This window comes from Leptonychotes weddellii, chromosome 10 (assembly GCF_054177405.1).
Source record: "Leptonychotes weddellii isolate Sample4059 chromosome 10, ASM5417740v2, whole genome shotgun sequence".
NCBI lineage: Eukaryota > Metazoa > Chordata > Mammalia > Carnivora > Phocidae > Leptonychotes > Leptonychotes weddellii.
Genome location: NC_138378.1, coordinates 16,339,802 through 16,359,475, shown reverse-complemented (window position 1 = coordinate 16,359,475; position 19,674 = coordinate 16,339,802). Strand labels below are relative to the sequence as shown.

The 19,674-nt window shown below is 45.2% G+C and overlaps 1 protein-coding gene across 6 annotated transcripts in view; it reads right to left on the bottom strand.

Moving 5' to 3' along the window:
• CHD6 (chromodomain helicase DNA binding protein 6) overlaps nucleotides 1-19,674 on the bottom strand; it is a 196,162-nt gene that overhangs the window by 49,973 nt on the left and 126,515 nt on the right. For all 6 annotated transcript variants that reach the window (XM_081832767.1, XM_081832770.1, XM_081832768.1 and 3 more), the window contains 6 exons: nucleotides 7,775-7,939; nucleotides 6,281-6,460; nucleotides 5,153-5,263; nucleotides 2,937-3,139; nucleotides 2,054-2,253; nucleotides 1,189-1,348 (listed from right to left, as the gene is read on the bottom strand). In XM_081832767.1, coding sequence (XP_081688893.1) covers nucleotides 1,189-1,348; nucleotides 2,054-2,253; nucleotides 2,937-3,139; nucleotides 5,153-5,263; nucleotides 6,281-6,460; nucleotides 7,775-7,939 — 1,019 coding nt within the window. The remainder of the gene's footprint in view (nucleotides 1-1,188; nucleotides 1,349-2,053; nucleotides 2,254-2,936; nucleotides 3,140-5,152; nucleotides 5,264-6,280; nucleotides 6,461-7,774; nucleotides 7,940-19,674) is intronic.

Here is a 19,674-nt window from a genome sequence, read left to right as displayed (position 1 = left end):
GTCCCCTCTGTGGTGACTCTGAGTCAGTCACATGGAGCACGCTACCAGGTCCTGCCCCAGGCAGGTTCTACCATCTCCGAGATGGCCATTCAGCTCTGAGGCTGCCTCCTCTGCATGTCCCCTCTGTGGTGACTCTGAGTCAGTCACATGGAGCACGCTACCAGGTCCTGCCCCAGGCAGGTTCTACCACCAAGCACGTGCCCTTGGATTCTCTTTCCCAAAGAGCCTGTACTTCTGTGCAGGTTTTATTACAGTTTTGGACATGAGGCCTCTCTTTAAAGCTTTGGAGAGATGAAGGGCAAGGATCACACTTCATCCATAAAAGAATACAACCCAACAACCACCACAGGACCATTAGATGATGTCACAGGGAGGAAACAAAAACCTATCAAAACATACTAATTTAGAAATTAACGAACTCTTACTTATCACTTAAATTCTATGGTTATAACCAGAGGTGTGGCAGCAGAGGCCTGCTCACTGCTGAGCAGGAGTGCTGGGGAGATCACCCTAGGCCTAGGAAGCTGGATTGGGGGGAGGGGTCTCCAAGGGCCCTTTAAGTTCTAACAGATCCCCCATACTGTGACGCAAGTATCCAGGGACAGCTCATCACTGCTTGGTGGTTGGGTGCCCCACCTCCCCAAGCTCAAACAAGAGCAGTTTCATCTTCTGTCACTGTGTCCCTTGCATCCCTCCCTCTGCACGGTGCTAGCCTAGGGCCTAGGGATATAAGAGATACGTCTCAAATGCATGTCTGTCAAACACCTGGAGGCCATGAGCAGCAACAGTGCATTAGGAGAGGAAGCAACTTGGCATGGGGGAGGGGGGAGGCTGAGAGCAGTGGCCATTAGTCTTCTGCTTTCCCTAATGTGACCTCAGGGGCAGAAGAAGAGAGAACAATGAAATCACCAGTGTCCTAACTGGATTTAGAGAGTCAAGTCAGAAAAACCCTCAGGGGCACAGGCTGCATTAGTAGAGAATCCAGGCTCTGCAGGGAGAGATGTTGCTAAAGGAGTGAAATAGGCTTTAGGTGAAGGGATCCCGACCCAGCTTAGACCACACATCCTGCCTTTCCAAACCCTGCATGGTGGTCAGGAGCATCAGGGAGTCTCCCACAGCCCCGTGGGGATCCCAGGAGTCTGGACAGTGAGTAGAGCTGCCACCAGGGATGGGGAGGGGCCCACTCACTTATTGCAGTGCTGTTTGAGGTGTTTCTTATAGCCGTCATCATGGAGGACTACCTCGGGGTTGCAGGTGGCCAGCCAGTCTGCATTCTTTAACTCTGGGAGCAGCAGCTGGTTCTTTGTCTTCTTCCCCTTCCTCCCTCTGGGGACTGGAGCAGACAACCCTGTAGCAGAAAGGCAGGTAGATGAGCCTAGGCAGCTTAAACATGGGGAACAGAACAGAGCTGGGCTGGGGTTGAAAAGAGGCAGCCAGGCTGTGCGTGGTGGCCTGGATGACAGACCCCACTCCTTGGTCCACCAAGCAGTGCCAATAGTGAGGAGAAACGCCTGGCCCCCAGCTCAGTCAACTCCAGCAGCGTTCAGTCAGGCAGTAGGAATTTACCCAGGCAGATCAAGAACATCACGTGTGCCCCTTGGGGAACTTATAAGCTGGCCAGGAAAAAAGGCACACTTAACCTGAAACGTGAAGGTGGGCTACGGCCAAGCACAGGGAAGGAAAAGCACAGCACAAGAAAAGGCACAGACAGGTAGGACTGGGACAGAATAGTGAAATGCAAAAGAAAAACCATAGTGCACATGGTGTGACCCCGGTTCAAAGAAGGAACCCTGTGACGCTCAGGTCAGTGCACAGGACGGGCACGTGGGAAACCTCAAGAAGGCCCACTGTACTTCCACAAGATGGTATACGTAACACTGGATGATGCTGAGGGAGAACTGAAGCAATCACCTTCCTCTCCCACAGCTAACATTCTCCAATGTATCTGAGAAAGAGAAGTCTCCCAAAGCACAGCAACCTGGGGCAACACAGGCAGAAGGATGGAAGCATACAGGAGCTCCCGCTTCTCAGGCATGACCCTGCCACCGCTCACCTGAGTGGTTCTGGAGGGTCTGGGCCTGCCCATCTTTGGTAGGTGTGATCAATTCCCAAATGAAACTCTTGATCTTCTCATCCCCCTTGTAATGCTTGACACAATATACCAGCAGGGCCCGGCAAATCATCTCCATGTCCTTCTCATTCAGATGCCACTTGAATCGCCCATGAGTCAGGATGTCCTTCCACCGGCCCCAGCTGAGAGTGGAAATACAGAAGGGCATTGGAGAGAGGAAGGGCCACGTGTGCCCTCAACACTGCAGGACAAACAGGAGCCAAGAGTGCTTCTCATCCTCTGTCGGGTCTACTCATCACCCTCAGGGCTTAGCCCTGAAAGGCCTCCAAGGACCACATGCTGCAGCACACCAAATGTCACTAAGGTGACCTGGACAGTGAGAGCTTCCTATAGCCACCAGAATGTTAACAAGGGAGGGATGAAACTATTTGGAGCAGGGAATAAATTTGGAATTAAGAGAGTCCAGCTGCAGTATTCAAAAGCAGTGGTGAGCTCTCAAAAGCTAAATCTTCTACTTCTACCAGAACCAGAGCCCTGCACAAATCATGCCCTAACTGTAACATCTGTTGCGCGGACTCCTCGTACGTGCCTGGGGGCGGGGAGTGGGGGGGAGCAGGAAATCAGTACCAGGCAGCAAATTAGTAACAGAGATTTGCTGAAACAAGCACATGAGAAAACCATGGCACGTCTACAATATGGCAGCAGAGTGAACAATGACTGAGGGGGCCATGAGCAAAACGCACAGTTCTCTCCTGCTCTAACAGACCCTTCATCAGCGCGGAGCTCTTAGAGGTGACGGGAGAGACAAACTGGACAAATCTCAGGGACTGGAAAACAGTAACACATAGGCAAAGCCGATACCCACCCAAAGATGAGCAGGTTCTTCTCCACCCGGAAGCACTCAGCTCGGAGGTAGCGCCTGGTTTTGTCATTGAGGCGTCTGGACCTCGTGGGCCTTTCATCTGAGTCACTGTCTAGCTCGGAGAACTCCATGAGCTCATCCTCCTCAAAGGAATTGTAGTGTTTGGTCTGCTTTCTCACTCGAGGCCGGTCGATCACTAAGCTCTCCTAGAAACAGAGAGGTCGGTTGGGGAGAGAGCCCTCTTTGCTCTACCCCCATCACAATGCACACGCATATCCTGTGGCTGGTCCTGGGTCCTGAGGACACATCCGGTAGAAAACCACAAGCGGCCTCATCCTCCAGCAGGAAAGGCCCTTCCCAGTACACCTCCCATGACCACGACAAGCAGAGTGAATTCTCGGAGACTCACTAGAGATGGCACGCTCCCCCAAGACCCCAGCGCTGCCCACCACCATCTGCTCTTTCTGCAGTCCTGCCAGCAGAGCAGGTATGGGGAACAAGGCCCCCCAGTGCCCAGAGTGGCAGTCCGCTCTTGCCAAGAAAGGCTGGAGTGGCACACCCCAGCTGTTGCCCAGCATGCAGGGGCAGCCTGCACTCTAGACAGGAGGAGCTGGACAAATCCATCTGCTCAGCAACTTTCTGAAGACATACACATTCCTTGCTTCTTTACTCTCTGTCTTCCATGAGCACTAACTGCTAACCTTTTGTCTTTCACTGAAGACATGATCCCCAGCCCAGGATCCTCTGCTCATTCTGGCAGCTCCTCTGAGAGGAGAACCATCCATGCCAGAACCATCGCCTCTTTAATAGTCCCCATAAGCTCCTGCTCCTTTTCCTTCCCCCCTCCCCCGTACCTCTTCCCAAAGCTCAGCTCAGCTCCTAAATACTTGTCTGTGTAGCCCCAATACACAGTGGCGTTACCCCTGCTTCAGTCCCCTTGCTCCCTGCCTTGTACGCTCCAGCTGCTTCTAAAGGTCTCTAAGGACAAGAGCTTTTTCTCCCCACCCTCGCCCACTGTCCAGCACACAGAGTAACTTCTTGATTGTGACCTTGTAAAACAGGTTTTACTAAACAGGTTACTCAAGGGACTTCAGACTCTTCCTACAGAAGAGAAGAGGGTGGACTGAGCAAGCTCTGGTGATCCCACGGAAGTGTTAAGGCTGGGTGCTGGTTACTGAATCAGCTAGCTATGTGCAGGGACTGTCTCCTGGGCTCGTGGATCCACAGGGGTTCAACAGCCACCAGAGAAGACAAGTAGAAAGTGATGTGTGTGCATCCCGGCGTGAGGTGACAGGGCCAGGGATGGAGGGAAGGGATGAGATGAACACTTAAGGGGTGCCTCCCCACAGGCTAGGCAGGTGTATTCACAAATATCGCCAACTCTGCGAGGGGGTGTCACCACCTCCTTTTGTCCCATGTCTTGCTCACTTATCTCAGTGGGGTCAACTGCCTTGCCCAGAGGCACACAGTCGGAGGCGGACTGACACCAGACTCTGGTTTCATTCCAGGGCTATTCTCTTTCTCGTGTTCAGAAGTAGAACTCAAGATACTGAAAGAATGGAGGGGAGACCAACGAAGTCCCTCATGCTGCTTTGTCTCCTCTGGAGTATTTGTCACAGGTGAAGTTTCTTTCATAGGAAGTATTGAAGCAGAGGTAAAACAGTCACATGCCAAGGATGGAATGCTGGCTTGGGTCAGAGGGCTGAACTTGACCTGTGTGTGGTCAGTCCCAGTTCTTTTTTAAATTTTTTAATTTATTTTTATTTTTTTTAAAAAAGATTTTATTTATTTGACAGAGACACAGCGAGAGAGGGAATACAAGCAAGGGGGTGGGAGAGGGAGAAGCAGGCTTCCCGCTGAGCAGGGAGCCCGATGTGGGGCTCGATCCCAGGACCCTGGGATCATGACCTGAGCCGAAGGCAGATGCTTAACTGACTGAGCCACCCAGGTGCCCCTGGCCAGTCCCAGTTCTAACTGCCTCTGTCAAATTTCCCGGGTGCCCAGCAAACTGCATGTCCCATTAGGTCATTTTGAAATTACAACAGCGAACATTTATCAAGCTCTGTCTATGTGTCAGGCGTATTTTAAGTATGTTACCTATAGCAGCTCACTTACGAACTAAGGCTCAGGAGTGAATAATGACTTGAGCTGTGTGGGAATTTATGGTCCTATGAGACACAGAGAAATTGCGATGGAATAGAACATTCTCAGTACCGTACCTTTTCATTCTTTGCTTCAGTGTCCAATTCAGCTATTTTAGCCCATTTCTGCCAAAAGTTTGGGTCATCTAAGGAAATATCTGTCCTGTTTCCTGAAGCCACAAAGCTAGCCTGTGGAGATGATGAAAGTCAATAAACTGCATTTGAACACAGTACAAACTGGTAATACCACCTACGTTATTTCAAATGTACCAGAATCTCAAGTATGTTCTCTAACTGCATTTGAAACCAAAACCCCTAACAGAGCCTCCCAAATGAATGTAAAAATCTCAAGACTGTTCTTTTCTAAAGATTGGGTAAGAAAATTACAATTTCAATGTATAGGTCATTTTGGAACTGAAACTTGGAAGCAGGAAGAAAGTCCCTGGAACACAATGGCAATGTGTCACTTGATGTCTAGTTCCCTGCGAAAGGGTTCCTTCTTCCAACTTCCCTAGGTGGAATTTTTCTTTCAGCTCACCACTTTCCAAACGTCTACTATAGGAAAGGCACTGAGTTAGGCAGTACGAGGTGTAATGAGATGAGCGGCACCCATAAAGCACAGGATGTTCTACTGAAGAAGTCCTACATAAGTCAACCAAACAGGCCACAAAGCTCCCAGAGCCTGTGGTCAGGGACACCTGAAAGTGATCTGGTAAGTGGTCTCATTAGCTGAATCCAAAATCCAGTGAGCTGAATGGCAGAGGAAAGGGGTACCTAGACTAGCAGCTAGGAATCTAGACTAACATCTCTTTTCTCATGAAATGAGCAAAAACACTTGCTTCAGTTTGAGGAATGGAATGTTCATTGGAATTTCAGGGCTTGGACAGTGGTCAAGGAGTGCTCTAGAAGGAAATCCAGATGACCACTCAAAGATGTCAGAGCAGTCTTTGTGAACAGTGAACAGTGCAAGCTGTAAACCAAAGTGTCTGTCCTGTCTGCTGAAGATCAGGTCCCAAACGTCAGGAGTGGTGTTTTCTTTCTATAGAGCTTCTGGCTCATTACTCAGAATTTAGTCTCACACAAAACAGAGGTGTACACAATCTCAGCGGTTTGCATATAGAGAAAACAGCCTGGCCAGTGAAGATCAAAGAATAGTTTTCTTTCTGCTCCCACTCCAACACGGACTCTGGAGGAAAGGTGCCATACCTTGGCGAAAGTAGACCCTTTCCCTTCGGACTGGATGGTGATGGTGTGGGTTCTTCTCTGCAGAATCTGGTCTATGTCTTCTTCACAGAACTTGGAGCCTTCATCTTCCTCATCCATTAAGGCTCCATAAGCACCTTTCCGGAGCAAGTCCTCTACCTCCATTTTTGAGAGCTGTTGTACCTGGACAGGTCACCAAAGGCTACTCACAAAGTGGAAAATGCACAGGAGAAAAACAGCCTCAAATCTGGCCCTCATGATTCAGTACACACTTCCTCCACTAACTGCACATGTCAGAAGAATAAAGATATGGGCTACAAGTTCTAGAAAATTAAAGCCCAGATAAAGACACTCAAGAAAACTATGGGGAGGGCAGGCAGATAATCCCCTATAGGGAGCTCTGGAAGGAAAGCCAGCACATGACCCAATGGCCCTAACATTCCTCAGGACATTGGTTACTATCAAATGTTACAAGGTATTTAAACTATGCACCACTAAAGAGGATATATTTAATGTTTTAGCTTGAGTCTGTATCTTTAAAAACCTCCAGATGTATTAAATGAGCTAAAGAATGATGATTTATTTGTTATTAAATAAATACATGAGTACTGGAAATGATGTCATTTCTCAACTAAAGAAAGGATCCTGTGCCAAGTGTGATCTTCTCAACTGCTTGTTGAAAACAGGAAATGGGAGTTCAAAACACCCTTTCCTGGTTGTAATTAAGAATCTGGTTCTCTATCAATCACAAGAGGGAATTCCATGAGTCCCAGCACTGGAACTTGAAGTATTATACTTAGCAACATACGCATAGCTAAGAGGATATAGAACATCTGGACTGAAGACAACTCATTTAGAAGGTTTTAATTCCCAACCTTTGATGCCCTGAGTCCAGAGATTAAGGAGATAACTCTGCTTTGTTGGCCTATAATTTAATACGATTTAGGAATCTTAGCTGCACTTTTTCATCCCTGTGGAGGGGGAAAAAGATTTTATTAACTGCCATATTGCAAGCTGCTAATTTTTTCATTCATTTTTTTCACTGACCATCATGCATTGAACATCTTTAATATGCCAAGTACTGTTAAGGTCCATGGGTGATACAGATAAAATAGGTTCCCTTATACCCCAAGGAAGCTCGAAGTCTGGAGTACAAGATGAGGCATGGTGACAATAGATATTTAGAGTGCTAACTGTTAAGATCTACTGACTTCTAATGGGCACTGTTAAAAACTCTGCTTACTAAAAACGTTACTGCATGCTGGGCAATCCTACCCCTTTACTGTGCCTACAGACTTCCTTTATGCATCTGTAAAATGCAGAGATCTGACCCTGAATGATCCTCTGCTGTGGGGAATGACTCAACAAAGACGTGCAACCTGACTCGATTTAGTGAAAGTGAATCTTAAAACAGCTGTAGGAAGGAAGACTCCAGAGGGGCCCAGGCTGTGTGAGGAGTGCTTCTTGGGGACCCCGGGCAGGTACTGTCATACTCACTCCATTGGTGCTGCCCTTTCGGTTTATGTCCTGAAGAACAGCTTTGTCCAGGCCCAGCTTTAGGCTGGCCTTGTCAAACATTTCCCGCTCGTAGGAGTTCCGAGTAATGAGGCGATACACCTTCACGGCCTTGCTCTGGCCTATCCGGTGACATCGGGCCTGAGCCTGCGAAGGAAGGAAGGTCATATATATCATGTCACCAGATATAATGGCAGCAGCCCAAGGAACAGGGAAGTGCTTAAATACCATGTGGTGTGAGTGGCCAGCTCTCACAGTTATGAGTCATGGGACCAATTTTGGAACAAAATTCACCCAGATGTCGGCTGTCCCTTCAAACTCACTCATTTCTTTTTTTTTTTTTTTTTCAAAGTCACTCATTTACTGAGTGACTACCATATGCTGGGATAAAGTGATGAGAAGGACATGGCTTCCTACCCTCCCCAGCTTGCAGTCTGAGCACAGGCACTCATTTCCAGGATGCTGTCCTGCTCTCTGGGCAAATGCCTCAGAGCTGGCAACACCACTTTTTCATTTTACTAGAAAGAAATTTTCACACATAGACAACAGTAAAGTACTTATGGACAATCGTTTTTCATCTCTACTATGCCCCCACCCTCTAAGACTATTATGAAGCAAATCCTAGGCATCCTAAGGTTTCATCTTTATGTATTTAATGTATAATTCAAAAGACAAGGACTCGTCTTTGCCATTGCCACACTTCAAAACATGAACACCTGGAATGAACCATCTCGTCAGTGTCCCAATTTCCTTGCTTATCTCATATGCATATTAAGTTTGCTTGTTCGATCAGGATGTAAATAGGGCCCATATGTTGTAGCGGGTTAATATGTCTCAAGTCTCTTTCAATCTATAGATACTCCTTGCTTTTTGACCTCTCCCTTTTTCAAATGCAACTTTTTAAAAAAAGATTTTATTTATTTGACACAGAGAGAGTGCAAGAGGGGGGAGGAGTAGAGGGAGAGGGACAAACAGACTCTGCACTGAGTAGGGAGCCCGATTCGGGGCTTGATCTCATGACCCTGAGATCATGACTTGAGCCGAAATCAAGAGTCAGATGCTCAACTGACTGGGCCACCCAGGAGCCCCTGAAATGCAACTTTTTTGTTGGAGAGACCAGGTTTCTGTCCTCTAGTTTCTAACAGTCCACATTTTGCCACCTGCATTCTGGCTGTGTCACTGAACAAGTTCCTCTGTTCCCTGTATTTCCTCTAAACTGGGAGCTGTATCTTGAGACTTGATCAGGTTAAGATTTGATTTCTGGCAAGTGTGTTTCTTGGTGGTGTTTGAATTTCCCTCAGGAGGCATATGAGGTCTGGTTGTCTTTCTTTGAGTGATAATCATTGACTAGATTGTAACCATTAGAGGTTACAATCCCTCATCAATTTTTTGGTTACCCTGATGTTCAGTTCCTGTAGAAAAGACAAGCTAAATGCCTGATTCTTTCTCTTTATTTATTTTTTAAAGATTTATTTATTTATTTTAGAGACAGAGAGTGAGAGAGTGCACGAGTGGGGAAAGGGGCAGAGGGAAAGAATATCCATCCAGACTCCCGCTGAGTGCAGAGCCCACAGCAGGGCTCCATCCCATGAGCCATGAGATCAGGACCTGAGCTGAAACCAAGAGTCGGACATGTAACTGGCTAAGCCACCCAGGTGCCCCTTCTTTCTCTTCACTTGAATCAGTTTCCAAAATAACATCCTCCAAAAGTGACCAATGAAGACTTTTCTATTTATTTTTTAAAGAACACAATGAGGTTATGCATTTAAATATATGTCCTATGTTTTATCCCATTGTTGTTATTCTTTTTCCTGTGGGAAATTTCAAGTTGCCTCCTGAATTCTTTTAACATGATCCAGTCGAATATAGAAAGGAGCAAGATGAGAATAAACTCTGGTGTTAAAAATGGATTTGGAGGTATCCATATGAGCTCATGCTTATGGGGGGTAAGTACACATATACATACATAGAAAGAAATAGATATGGATAGGTCTATTCATGTTTGCTTTCTGGTATGACATGTTCCATGTTCCTACTGTATATCTCCTGCCCAGACCTAGACTCAGCCATTTTTTCCTGGGAGTCCTGGTTTCTTTCAGTGGGAGTCTGGATGCTCTAGAGGCGCTCGTTGCTATTAGGTAGGTCATTGTTTCTAGGCCTATTCAGAAGTGTTTGTGTTTGTGTGTATGTGTGTGTGTGTAGTGTATCCAACCATGTGCATATATAAGACAAAATACATCATGAGATCGTACCATTATTTATAATTTAAACTTAAAAGTATGGGATTTTAACGTTACCAACCACATACCTGTATCTCTTTTTAACCATGTCAAAAAGCTCAATTCTCAACCACACCAATATCATTATTCATTTGATTTATCTCACAATTTATGTAATAGTCTCAGAAAAACTGTATCATTATGATCCCCCCAAAACATAACTAAAAACAATGCAAGATTTCTGTTTTCCTCCTCTCATAGGGTTATATCCCACTAAGTATGTACACTCATATTACAGTGTTTTAAATACACAGTGGCAGGTAGGTTTCTTTTTCTTTCCCATGGTAGGGTTAGAAAATCTGAAACTATTTTCTACATAATATAGGATTGAGGAAATGCATAAATATACAGAGAGAAACAGAAGTTAGGGTTTTCATGAGAGACTATGGACTCTGAGAAACAAACTGAGGATTCTAGAGGGGAGGGGGTGGGAGGATGGGTTAGCCTGGTGATGGGTATTAAAGAGGGCATGTTCTGCATGGAGCACTGGGTGTTATGCACAGACAGTGAATCATGGAACGCTACATCTAAAACTAATGATGTAATGTATGGTGATTAACATAATATAATAAAATAAAATAAAAAAAAGAAGTTAGGGTTTTCACTGTTGAAGAAGGAAGTTACAAATCTATAAAGAAAAAACTAGAATAACTGTGGTATTAGAATGGATTTAGAGGTTTCAGTATTAACTCGTGGTTAGGTGTGTGCCTGTGTGAATAAACAAACATACACATACATACAGGTATAGAAACAGATATGGATATATGTGTATTTACAGGTTTATTATACATGTGTACATATACACATACAAATGAATGCATGTTATGTATCTATGTGCATTTATATTCTGTGTATGTATTCCAGCTATGTCCACCGAACGGGCCTAGAAACAACAGCAAAGGCCATAACTCACTCTCAGATCTTGGTTTCTAAATATATTCTCCATTAGGATAAAAGCAAGGTATGTTAGAGAAATAGTTGATCCCAGGGCTGGGGGGGGGGCAGGAAAAGTACAGGATGAGCCCCAAACATATTATTGTGCCAGAATGTAAGGAAGTACGCAAGGAAGGATGGAGACATACCCAAATAACACCACCAACTTGAAGAGGTTTACCACTGGCTGGCTATGTCCAGGATGATCTGAATATCAAAATAAATATAGTAGTGGAATATAACCCACTGAATGAAAAAAGAACCCATGAGTACATAATGACATCAATACAGGGGAGAAAAAAGGAAAACTCTTTCTTATAGTAGGATACGACTAAAAGAGTTCAAGTAACAAAGCTTAGAAAATCACTCCTTTGCAACCATCACAGTGCTGACTGATTCAGGCAAAAACAATCAATGGAAACTAAAACCAGTGGGTAAAACTGATGAGGAATATTTACTTACACAGTCTCAAAGTACCTCTCAAAATTACTTATTAATTTCAAAGGGAAAAACAGCAACTTTATAGTGGAGACATCTGGCAGCTCGCCCTTAACTAAGATACCCAAGTACCTATTATCACACAAACAGACATCATGCCTCTCGTAGTGCTGATATATTGAGAAGGATATATCACTTCACTGGTATTACTAAGCCTGAATCCAATCCTGAGGAAATACAAACACAGACTGAGGGATGATCTGTACGACTGGCCTGTACCCCTTAAAAACAAAGGTCGTAAAAGAAAGACTGAGGAACTCTTCTGACTCAAGAAGACTAAAGAGATATGGGAAGTAAGGTGATAGGTGCTCCTGGACTGGATGGATTTCAGACTGCGGGGGAAGAGGGGCTATGAAGGACGCTGAAATAAATGATAAATCTGAATATGGACTGTGGACTGAAGACTGTCTTCTTATTTCCTGATTCTGAGAACTAAACTGTGGATTATAGAAGAGAATGTCCTTGCACTTACACACTAAACGACTTGGGGACAACTTACTCGCAAATGGTTCAGACAAAAAATGGTGTGTGTACACATGTGTTTAAGTCTAAGTATGTACTCAGAGAGGTAGGGGAGATAGAAGGCAAAATGATAAAGTAAATGGGGCAAAGTGTAAAGAGTTGGTAAATCTGGATAAAGGCTATACTGGAATCGCAAACTGAAATGATATCAAAATGAAAATGTCAAAAATATTAAATACAAACATTTGAAATAATCTCTCCCTTGGGGTTACACTGTCCACTTGATATACAGCTAGATTCAACGGTTTCATTTTGCTTCTGCATTTTAGGGATTGATTTTTTCCCCCACATTAATTTAACCATAATGAAGGGAGTGGGAAAGAAGAAAACCAAACCAAGTAACTTTGGAAAATGGTATTTTGATTATATATGGCAAGACTAATGACACACAAACAAAAAACCAACCCACTACTACAGTCCAATATCATACGCTGGTAAATTTATTTATGTTTCACAGAATATGGGTTAGAAATTCTGCAACGACTTTATGTACATACTAGGACTGAACAAATGAGTAAATATACTGTGTTACCATGAGACTGAAACTTCCCACAGCCAGAGAAATGAGTTAAAAAGAAGGAAGAGGGGAAGGCTGGAGTGAATCCTGTGTTGTTGGACTGGAATCAGCAACTCACTGTGGGTGGACAGATATGGGAAAGTAGAGACGCATGGCATGCATGCTTGTGTCAAGCACACACACATACATACATTTCCTAGCTCTGTCTGCTCAGAGAGTCTAGAAGCCATGGTACTCTACTCTAGCAGCAACGGGCACTGCTAGGAGCCAGATCTTGGTGGCTAAATGCCATTCGTTTTTTTTTTTAAGATTTATTTAGTTGAGAGAGAGAGAGATAATGAGCAGGGGGAGGGAGACACGCAGACTCCCTGCTGAGCAGGACACCCACCCCGACGTGGGGCTCGATCCCAGGACCCTGAGATCATGACCTGAGTCAGATGCTTAATGAACTGAGCCCCAGTGCCCCTATATGCCATTCCTGAATAAAAGGAACCAGGGATCCTTGGAAGAACTGTCAATTCTATGGCTGTGGCAGGAAAAATGCAACATGAACCTGAACATCTTGTGGTGCCAGAAAGGAAGTGCTCAAAAACTGATGGGAGCATGTCAAAAGGACACAGGCGCCAACCTGAAGGACCTCCTAATGACCAAGTGTGAACAACAAAATAAGTAATGAGAGTAAGAGACTATAACCCATAAATAAAACGAGTCAATACTGGTATAAAGAAATAAACGGGGGGAAAGAAGCTGTTCTCTACAGTAGAATTCCAATTAATAAGTGTATAGGAAATGACTGAAATAGAAAATTATGAGGAGCCAAACCCCATGGTAGTAATTGTTGAAGGCAAGAACCATTAATGGATGCTAAAATTAACAGGCCAGAGTATGGTGAGAAACAGGGTATTTATAGAGTCTCAAGATATCTCCCCCCCAAGATACTGATTGAGTTTAAAGGTAAAAATAAAATAGTTACTTGACAGTGAAGAAACCTGGCAGACACCACCTCGACCAAGTAATCAAGGTTAACATCACAAGCAGTAAGATGTATTAATCCATGTACCCCCTGAAATGATGCACTGAGGAGCACATAACATCACTTCTATGATATTCTTGCTGAAAATGCATAACCTCAAATCTGATCATGAGAAAACATCAGGTAGACACAAACTGAAAGATAGCTGGTCAGTACCCTTCAAAAGTGTTAAGGTCATGAAAGATAAGGAAAGACAAGCTCTGCTGTAAACCAAAGGAGGCTAAGGAGTCAGGATTTCTAAAGGAAATATGAGAACATGCATTGGATCCCCGACTAGAAAAAGAAAATCTTAAACTAAAGGAATATGAATAAGGTCTATAGATTATTGTGTCAATGTTAATGTCTTGGTTTCTATAATTAGACTATAGTTATATGAAATGTTAACATTAAGGAAAGTTAAGTGAAGAGTCCTAGAACGCTGCAATATTCTGCAACTTTTTTTAAGTTTAAAATTATTCCGGAATAAAAAGTTTTTAACATTATTATTATTTTTTTTAAAGTAGGCTCCACACCCAGCGTGGAGCCCAACATGAGGTCTGAACTCATGACCCTAAGATGAAGACCTGAGCTGAGATCAGGAGTCGGATGCTTAACTGACTGAACACCTAGACACCCCAGAGAAGAAAAAGTTTTTAAAAATTAATTTTGTTTTATAATGTTATAAAATACTTAGGGTGGTTCCACAGTCAAATATACAAAAAGGCATGTATGAAAAAAGTAGCTTTTATCCCTGCCACTTCCATTCTGTTCCCTCACTCCCCCTATAGGTAACAATTTAAAAATAAAGTATTTTTTGTTTGTTTTATCTTTCATTTGGGGGGCAGGGCAGGAAGAGACAAGAGACACACACAGCTGCTTTTAGATAAATGCTAGCATACTATACATAGTTTTTCCACCTTATCTTCCCCCCCACCCAACAATATACTCAAGAGATGACTCGCAGCAGCATATAGAGACATTCCTTATTCTCTTATCAAAGTTGAAAATACCATGGCTTAGTCAATCAGTCTTCTATTGCTAGACAACTAAGTTGTTGAGCCTTTGGCTATTACAATTAGTTGCCACATCTCCTTTCAGTATCTTCAGTGGCAGTAGATTAGAAGAGGATTTGGTGGATAACTGGTAAACAAAGGAAGTGATCAAGGTAACTAATACGGTTTAGGGAACCTAGAAAGCACTGTTAATATGTGGCCGCAAGTACTGACACTGATTTTCTTTCTCTGGCTCATCTGATGTTGAAGCAAAGGTCCAATACAGGAGCACGGCAGACACTGTTAATTACCTTCTGGTATCTACATCCCCCTTATTCCTCACTCCCAGAACCCTGAGACTTGTAGAGGGCAGTAATGTGTCCATCTGAAACCATCTCCAGCCTCCCAGGGATGACGAGGGAATACAGTCTGGACAATGAGATGCAGCAGAAGTCTATTGGGGATATCTGGAAAAGTTCTGCTCTCCTGAGAAATGCACCACACCTTCCTTCCTTATCTTCCCTGCCTAGGGTCTGAAGTATCCATCTTGGAACAAAGAGGATATAAATCACATTCCCTGAGAATGGTGGAGCAGGAAGACAGAAGGAATCTGGGACTCTGATGACACCGTAAAGCCACCTCACCTTGGACTACCCATCTCCAGACTTCTCGTTAATGGAGAAAAACAAACCTGTTTCAGGGGGTGAGGGCGGGGACACTGTCGCAAGCAGCTAAATGACACCAGAAGATAGATATGTGCCCTCCCAAGATGACTTACCTGAAAGATAACAGGATGAATCCTGTCACATTTAAGATACTCATCCTTTTACAGTTAAATTTCAATGACAGTCCTTATTTCCCTAATCAGAACTCACACACAAAACAACGTGTTAAACGGAGAACACTCAGAACTAGGGCAGTGACTGAGATGAAGTCCAAACAAGATCCTCAGCAAAGGCGTAAATATAGAACCTCTAGAGTAGGCCCCAAGGAGGGGGCGGGGAGCACCATGGGAAAATTTTAGAGCTCTCGTGCCCTCCCACATGATGTGCAGGCTCAGGTTTGTTCTTTACTTTTCAATACATTTGAGGTGAACAAAGACAGGCCTAGAAGAAACAAGGAGTGACGTTCAGAAAATTAAAAACAAACAACCAACCAGGCACAGATCCCAGTGACTGCAATGGGAAGAAGTCCCGGGGAGAAGCTTAATTGAAAGATAGTGACAGATTTCAAACTGATACCAACCCTTGACTTAACTATTGTCAGTTTCAAATCCAGAATTTGGCACAGCCTTGTACAATCACATAAAAACTAACTAGCGGTACAAAGAACCAAGCATAATGTTGACTCTTCTCTTGACCCTTATCTACTTTTTCGAATCATTACCTACATTTTAAAAATACGTTTTCTTTAATAGTTTACAATGCTCTTTGGTCCTAAGTGAAAATCCACATCTCAGAAAAGACAAAAACAACCGCCTCGAGTCGCACTTGAGCCCAACCCCATCCAGCGTGCTGGTATAGCTTCCCAGCACACCTTCTTTGCCTGAATATTTTATTTCAGGCCCGGCAATTTTACATCTCTCCTGGCACTCTAAAAGTCTGCATCCACCGACCAACTGCTTGCCCAAAAGAGGACTCAGGGGCTCACCCTGCAGTAGGAATCAGGATGTGCTGGATGCTGCCCTCCCATAACTATCTCCTTTGCAGGCCTGTTTTGCAAAAGGAAGTTTCTGGCTCCAAATTTGTTCCTTTGGGAAAGGTATCATCCCGTCTCAAAATGCAAACATTTTTGGGAAATAGCACAGATACCTGCCCACTCTATTTCTACTATGTGACTCAGTTTATCACCCAAACCAAAGTCCTGAGCACTGTTGTCTCCCCAGGGCTTGGCCTGCTGTCTAGAGCTCAATAAATGTGTCAGTAAGTCAGTCAAGAGCTGGCTGAGTACAGGAAGGAGAGAAGAGTTAGTAGCATGGGAAAAGGGTGCTTTGGGGCAGCCAAAAAAGAAGCGGAGAGTGAAAAGGAGAGGACATTGGAAGGAGAGGCAGGACTTACTTTCTTTGCGGCCAATGCACAGTAAGTGCCCATCCCAGCTGCCTCAGGAGCGCCACCTATGCTCATTCCCACCTTGTGTTCCCTTGGTCTGGAGCATTTTTTCCTTCCGAAATCAGATTTGAGATCCTGCCCCTCACTTAGGTCTCTGCTGAGACATCACCTTCTTAAAGAAGCCTTCCTAGACCACACTCTAGGACAGGGCACCAACCGCCACCATTCTTATCCTCGGAGTCTGTTTAACTTCTTTGTAACTAGGATGTGATCTGCAACTACCTCATTCAGCTTTCCTTGCCAGCCCCCTAAAATGAAAGCTCCATGAGAGCACTAACCACTGGTCTCGCTCACTGCTGTGTCTCCAGCCCTTTGAACAGCGCCCGGCACATCCCAGTGTTCAGCAAACACTGAGTGAATGGACCACGTAACGGAACATTCACAAATTCCCAACTTTCTTCCAACAGAGACAAGTGACGCCGGCGGAGCCCAGCCCTCCGAGGTCGGGGCCTACACACTGTTGAGAGTCGGTACCAGCAGCGCGTGGCAGTGGGGGAAGAGGCTGAGGAGACCACTACCTCTCCTTTCCTGCAGCAGTGCCTCACGCCCCTGGGAACAGACCCTGGAAGGGGCTCTGGCTCCTCAGGCTGATGCCCTCTCCCTTGCCAGTGCTGTCGCACTCCCCTATGGCTGTGCCCTCTGCCCGTAGCCCTGCTCCCATGCTTTCTAAGCCCTCCCTCCAGGGACCTTACCAACAGGAGGGACAAGGAACCGTGCGGCCCAACCAGGGTGACCCCGAGCCCTGTCCGACCCTCAGGAACTCTGGCCTGAAAGAGCAAAACCTCTGAGGAGCATGTGAGGTGTCACAGGGCAACGAGAAAGCCAGGTGCTGGCGGCCTCTGTGAGGGGATGCGTGGTACCCCGCTGCTCCCACCAGGCCTCTCTCTGCCCTCAAAGCTAGCGGCACGGCTGGCTTCCTGCAAACCAGAAGCAAAGAAACCCGCTTTTCACTGCTCGTTTTCATTCTCAGGCTACTGCCAATACCCTCTGCCATTTCTTAACCTCGGTGCTCCGGGAAACCTGATGTACCAGGACTGGCTCACAGCTGGGTCTCCCCAGTGAAGGTGAGAAAGGGTGAACTTACACTCTCGATTTCCTTACATGCCCTAAAGCTAACACAGGCACACTCAAGGCCCGAGAGAGGATGTGGCATTTACCTGATACCTCTAGGTGAGATGTGCCTGTTAAAGGGACCTTGAGTTGGTTCACCTCCGAGACGGGTGCAGTCCTTCGGTGCCACTTTATTCTCTCTTTATCCCTAAGTAGTGCCTGGCTCCTATCCTGGATCCTAATGAACTTCACTGTTCTGGAAGAGGGAACTGCTGCCAGGCTCACAGAGTAGAGACTACAGCAAGAGTCCTGGCTCCCCATCCTCGTGCTTCCACGGGGAGGGTCTGCTCTCCACCCTCCCTCTCCTCGTCTGTATTCCAAACGGACGAGACTGACCGATCAGTGAAACCTGACCTCAGCTCCTGTGGACTCGCCCCGTCGCCTCCTCTCTTGAGGGGCGCAGATGCTCTTCTATCACTGGCAGCCCTGCTGGGGCGGGCCTCTGCTCCGAGGACGACCGCCAGCAGGTCTCTGTGGGTCAGGTCAACCTTGGAGGGAGGGTGTGTGAGTACAGGAGTCTGAGGGGGCCTCATTCTGGCTACAGGTCAAGCTGGGTCATCTAATTCACCTTCACAATTGATTAAAGCTCATCTTTTTTTGTTTGTTTGTTTTACAGATTTTATTTATTTATTTATTTATTTTAGGGAGAGAATCCCAAGCAGACTCTGTGCTGAGCGTGGAGCCTTACTGAAGGCTTGATTGATCTCACTACCCTGAGATCGCCACGACCTGAGCCGAAGTCAAGAGTCAGACGCTTAACCGACTGAGCCACCCAGGCACCCCTAAAGCCCATCTTTTGATCCTCCATTATACTTCTGTGTCTACTTCTTAAATGGTTCAGATCTAGGCATGGGAGAGGGATAGAATTTACTGGAGTCCTCAGGCTCTAACAAGACCAAAGGAAACAGCATATGACACCTGAGGTCATTTGTTTTACGAAGACCTAGATTTAAAAAGACATCTCTAGCGATTCCTAAGCCTAATTCTATCCCCAAAGCATAGAAAACCCAAGCCACATGATCAAAAGAAAATGATGAGTGTTTAATAATAATAATAATAATAATAATAATAATAAACACCAGAAAAGGTAACAGTGCTCTCTGACTTTCAGCTGACTTCTCAGAGAAAGGAGCTATGTTCTCCAGCCATGGAAGCTGGTTTCTCTGCAGACCTGCCTCAGGGACTCAGGCCTACTTAGCTGAGCCCAGCCTCCCCTAATCAGGCTGGCTTCACTTTCAAGGCTCTGAGAGGGTCTGCCTTCAATCAGTCAAGAAACAGCTCCTCAGCATTGGCACTGCTTCCCCATGCCGGCCTGCCTGGAGATAACCATGGACTGCACCAGATCTTTCCAAGCTGTTTGAGGCCAGAATGAACACATTTTCTATCATCTGAACTCAGACCTCTGGAGCCATGCTGAAATCCTACTAGGGTAGGGCATAAGACCCTGTTCATAATGAGATTCTTTTTTCTGTGGTCCTGATATTTATGTCAGGCAGAACACATCTCAATCCACACACAGATCAATGTTCTGTGCCAAGGCCATCTTCCAAAAGAAATACAACCATCTTCTATCAGAGCAGGAATTGTGGTTCTTCAATAACCATAAAGGACTACAGATGACTGAAAGCTTTCACTTTTTACAAAAAATTTTCATATTTTACAAAAAATATTAGATTACATACATATGTGTGAATGACTATGTGTAAGTTAACATGATGTAACTAGCAAGGACAGTACCAGAGAACAGTCTGGTTAAGTTTTCTACTATTAGGGTTAGGAATGCATCTGACTGATGTTCACAGCTGAACTTAGCTGTAGTCCTGGGAACCACATGATGGTCTTGGGGTCCCAGTGTCCAGACTCTCTCCCCACATTGTATTTATAGCACACAGCACGAGGTCATGTGGCAGG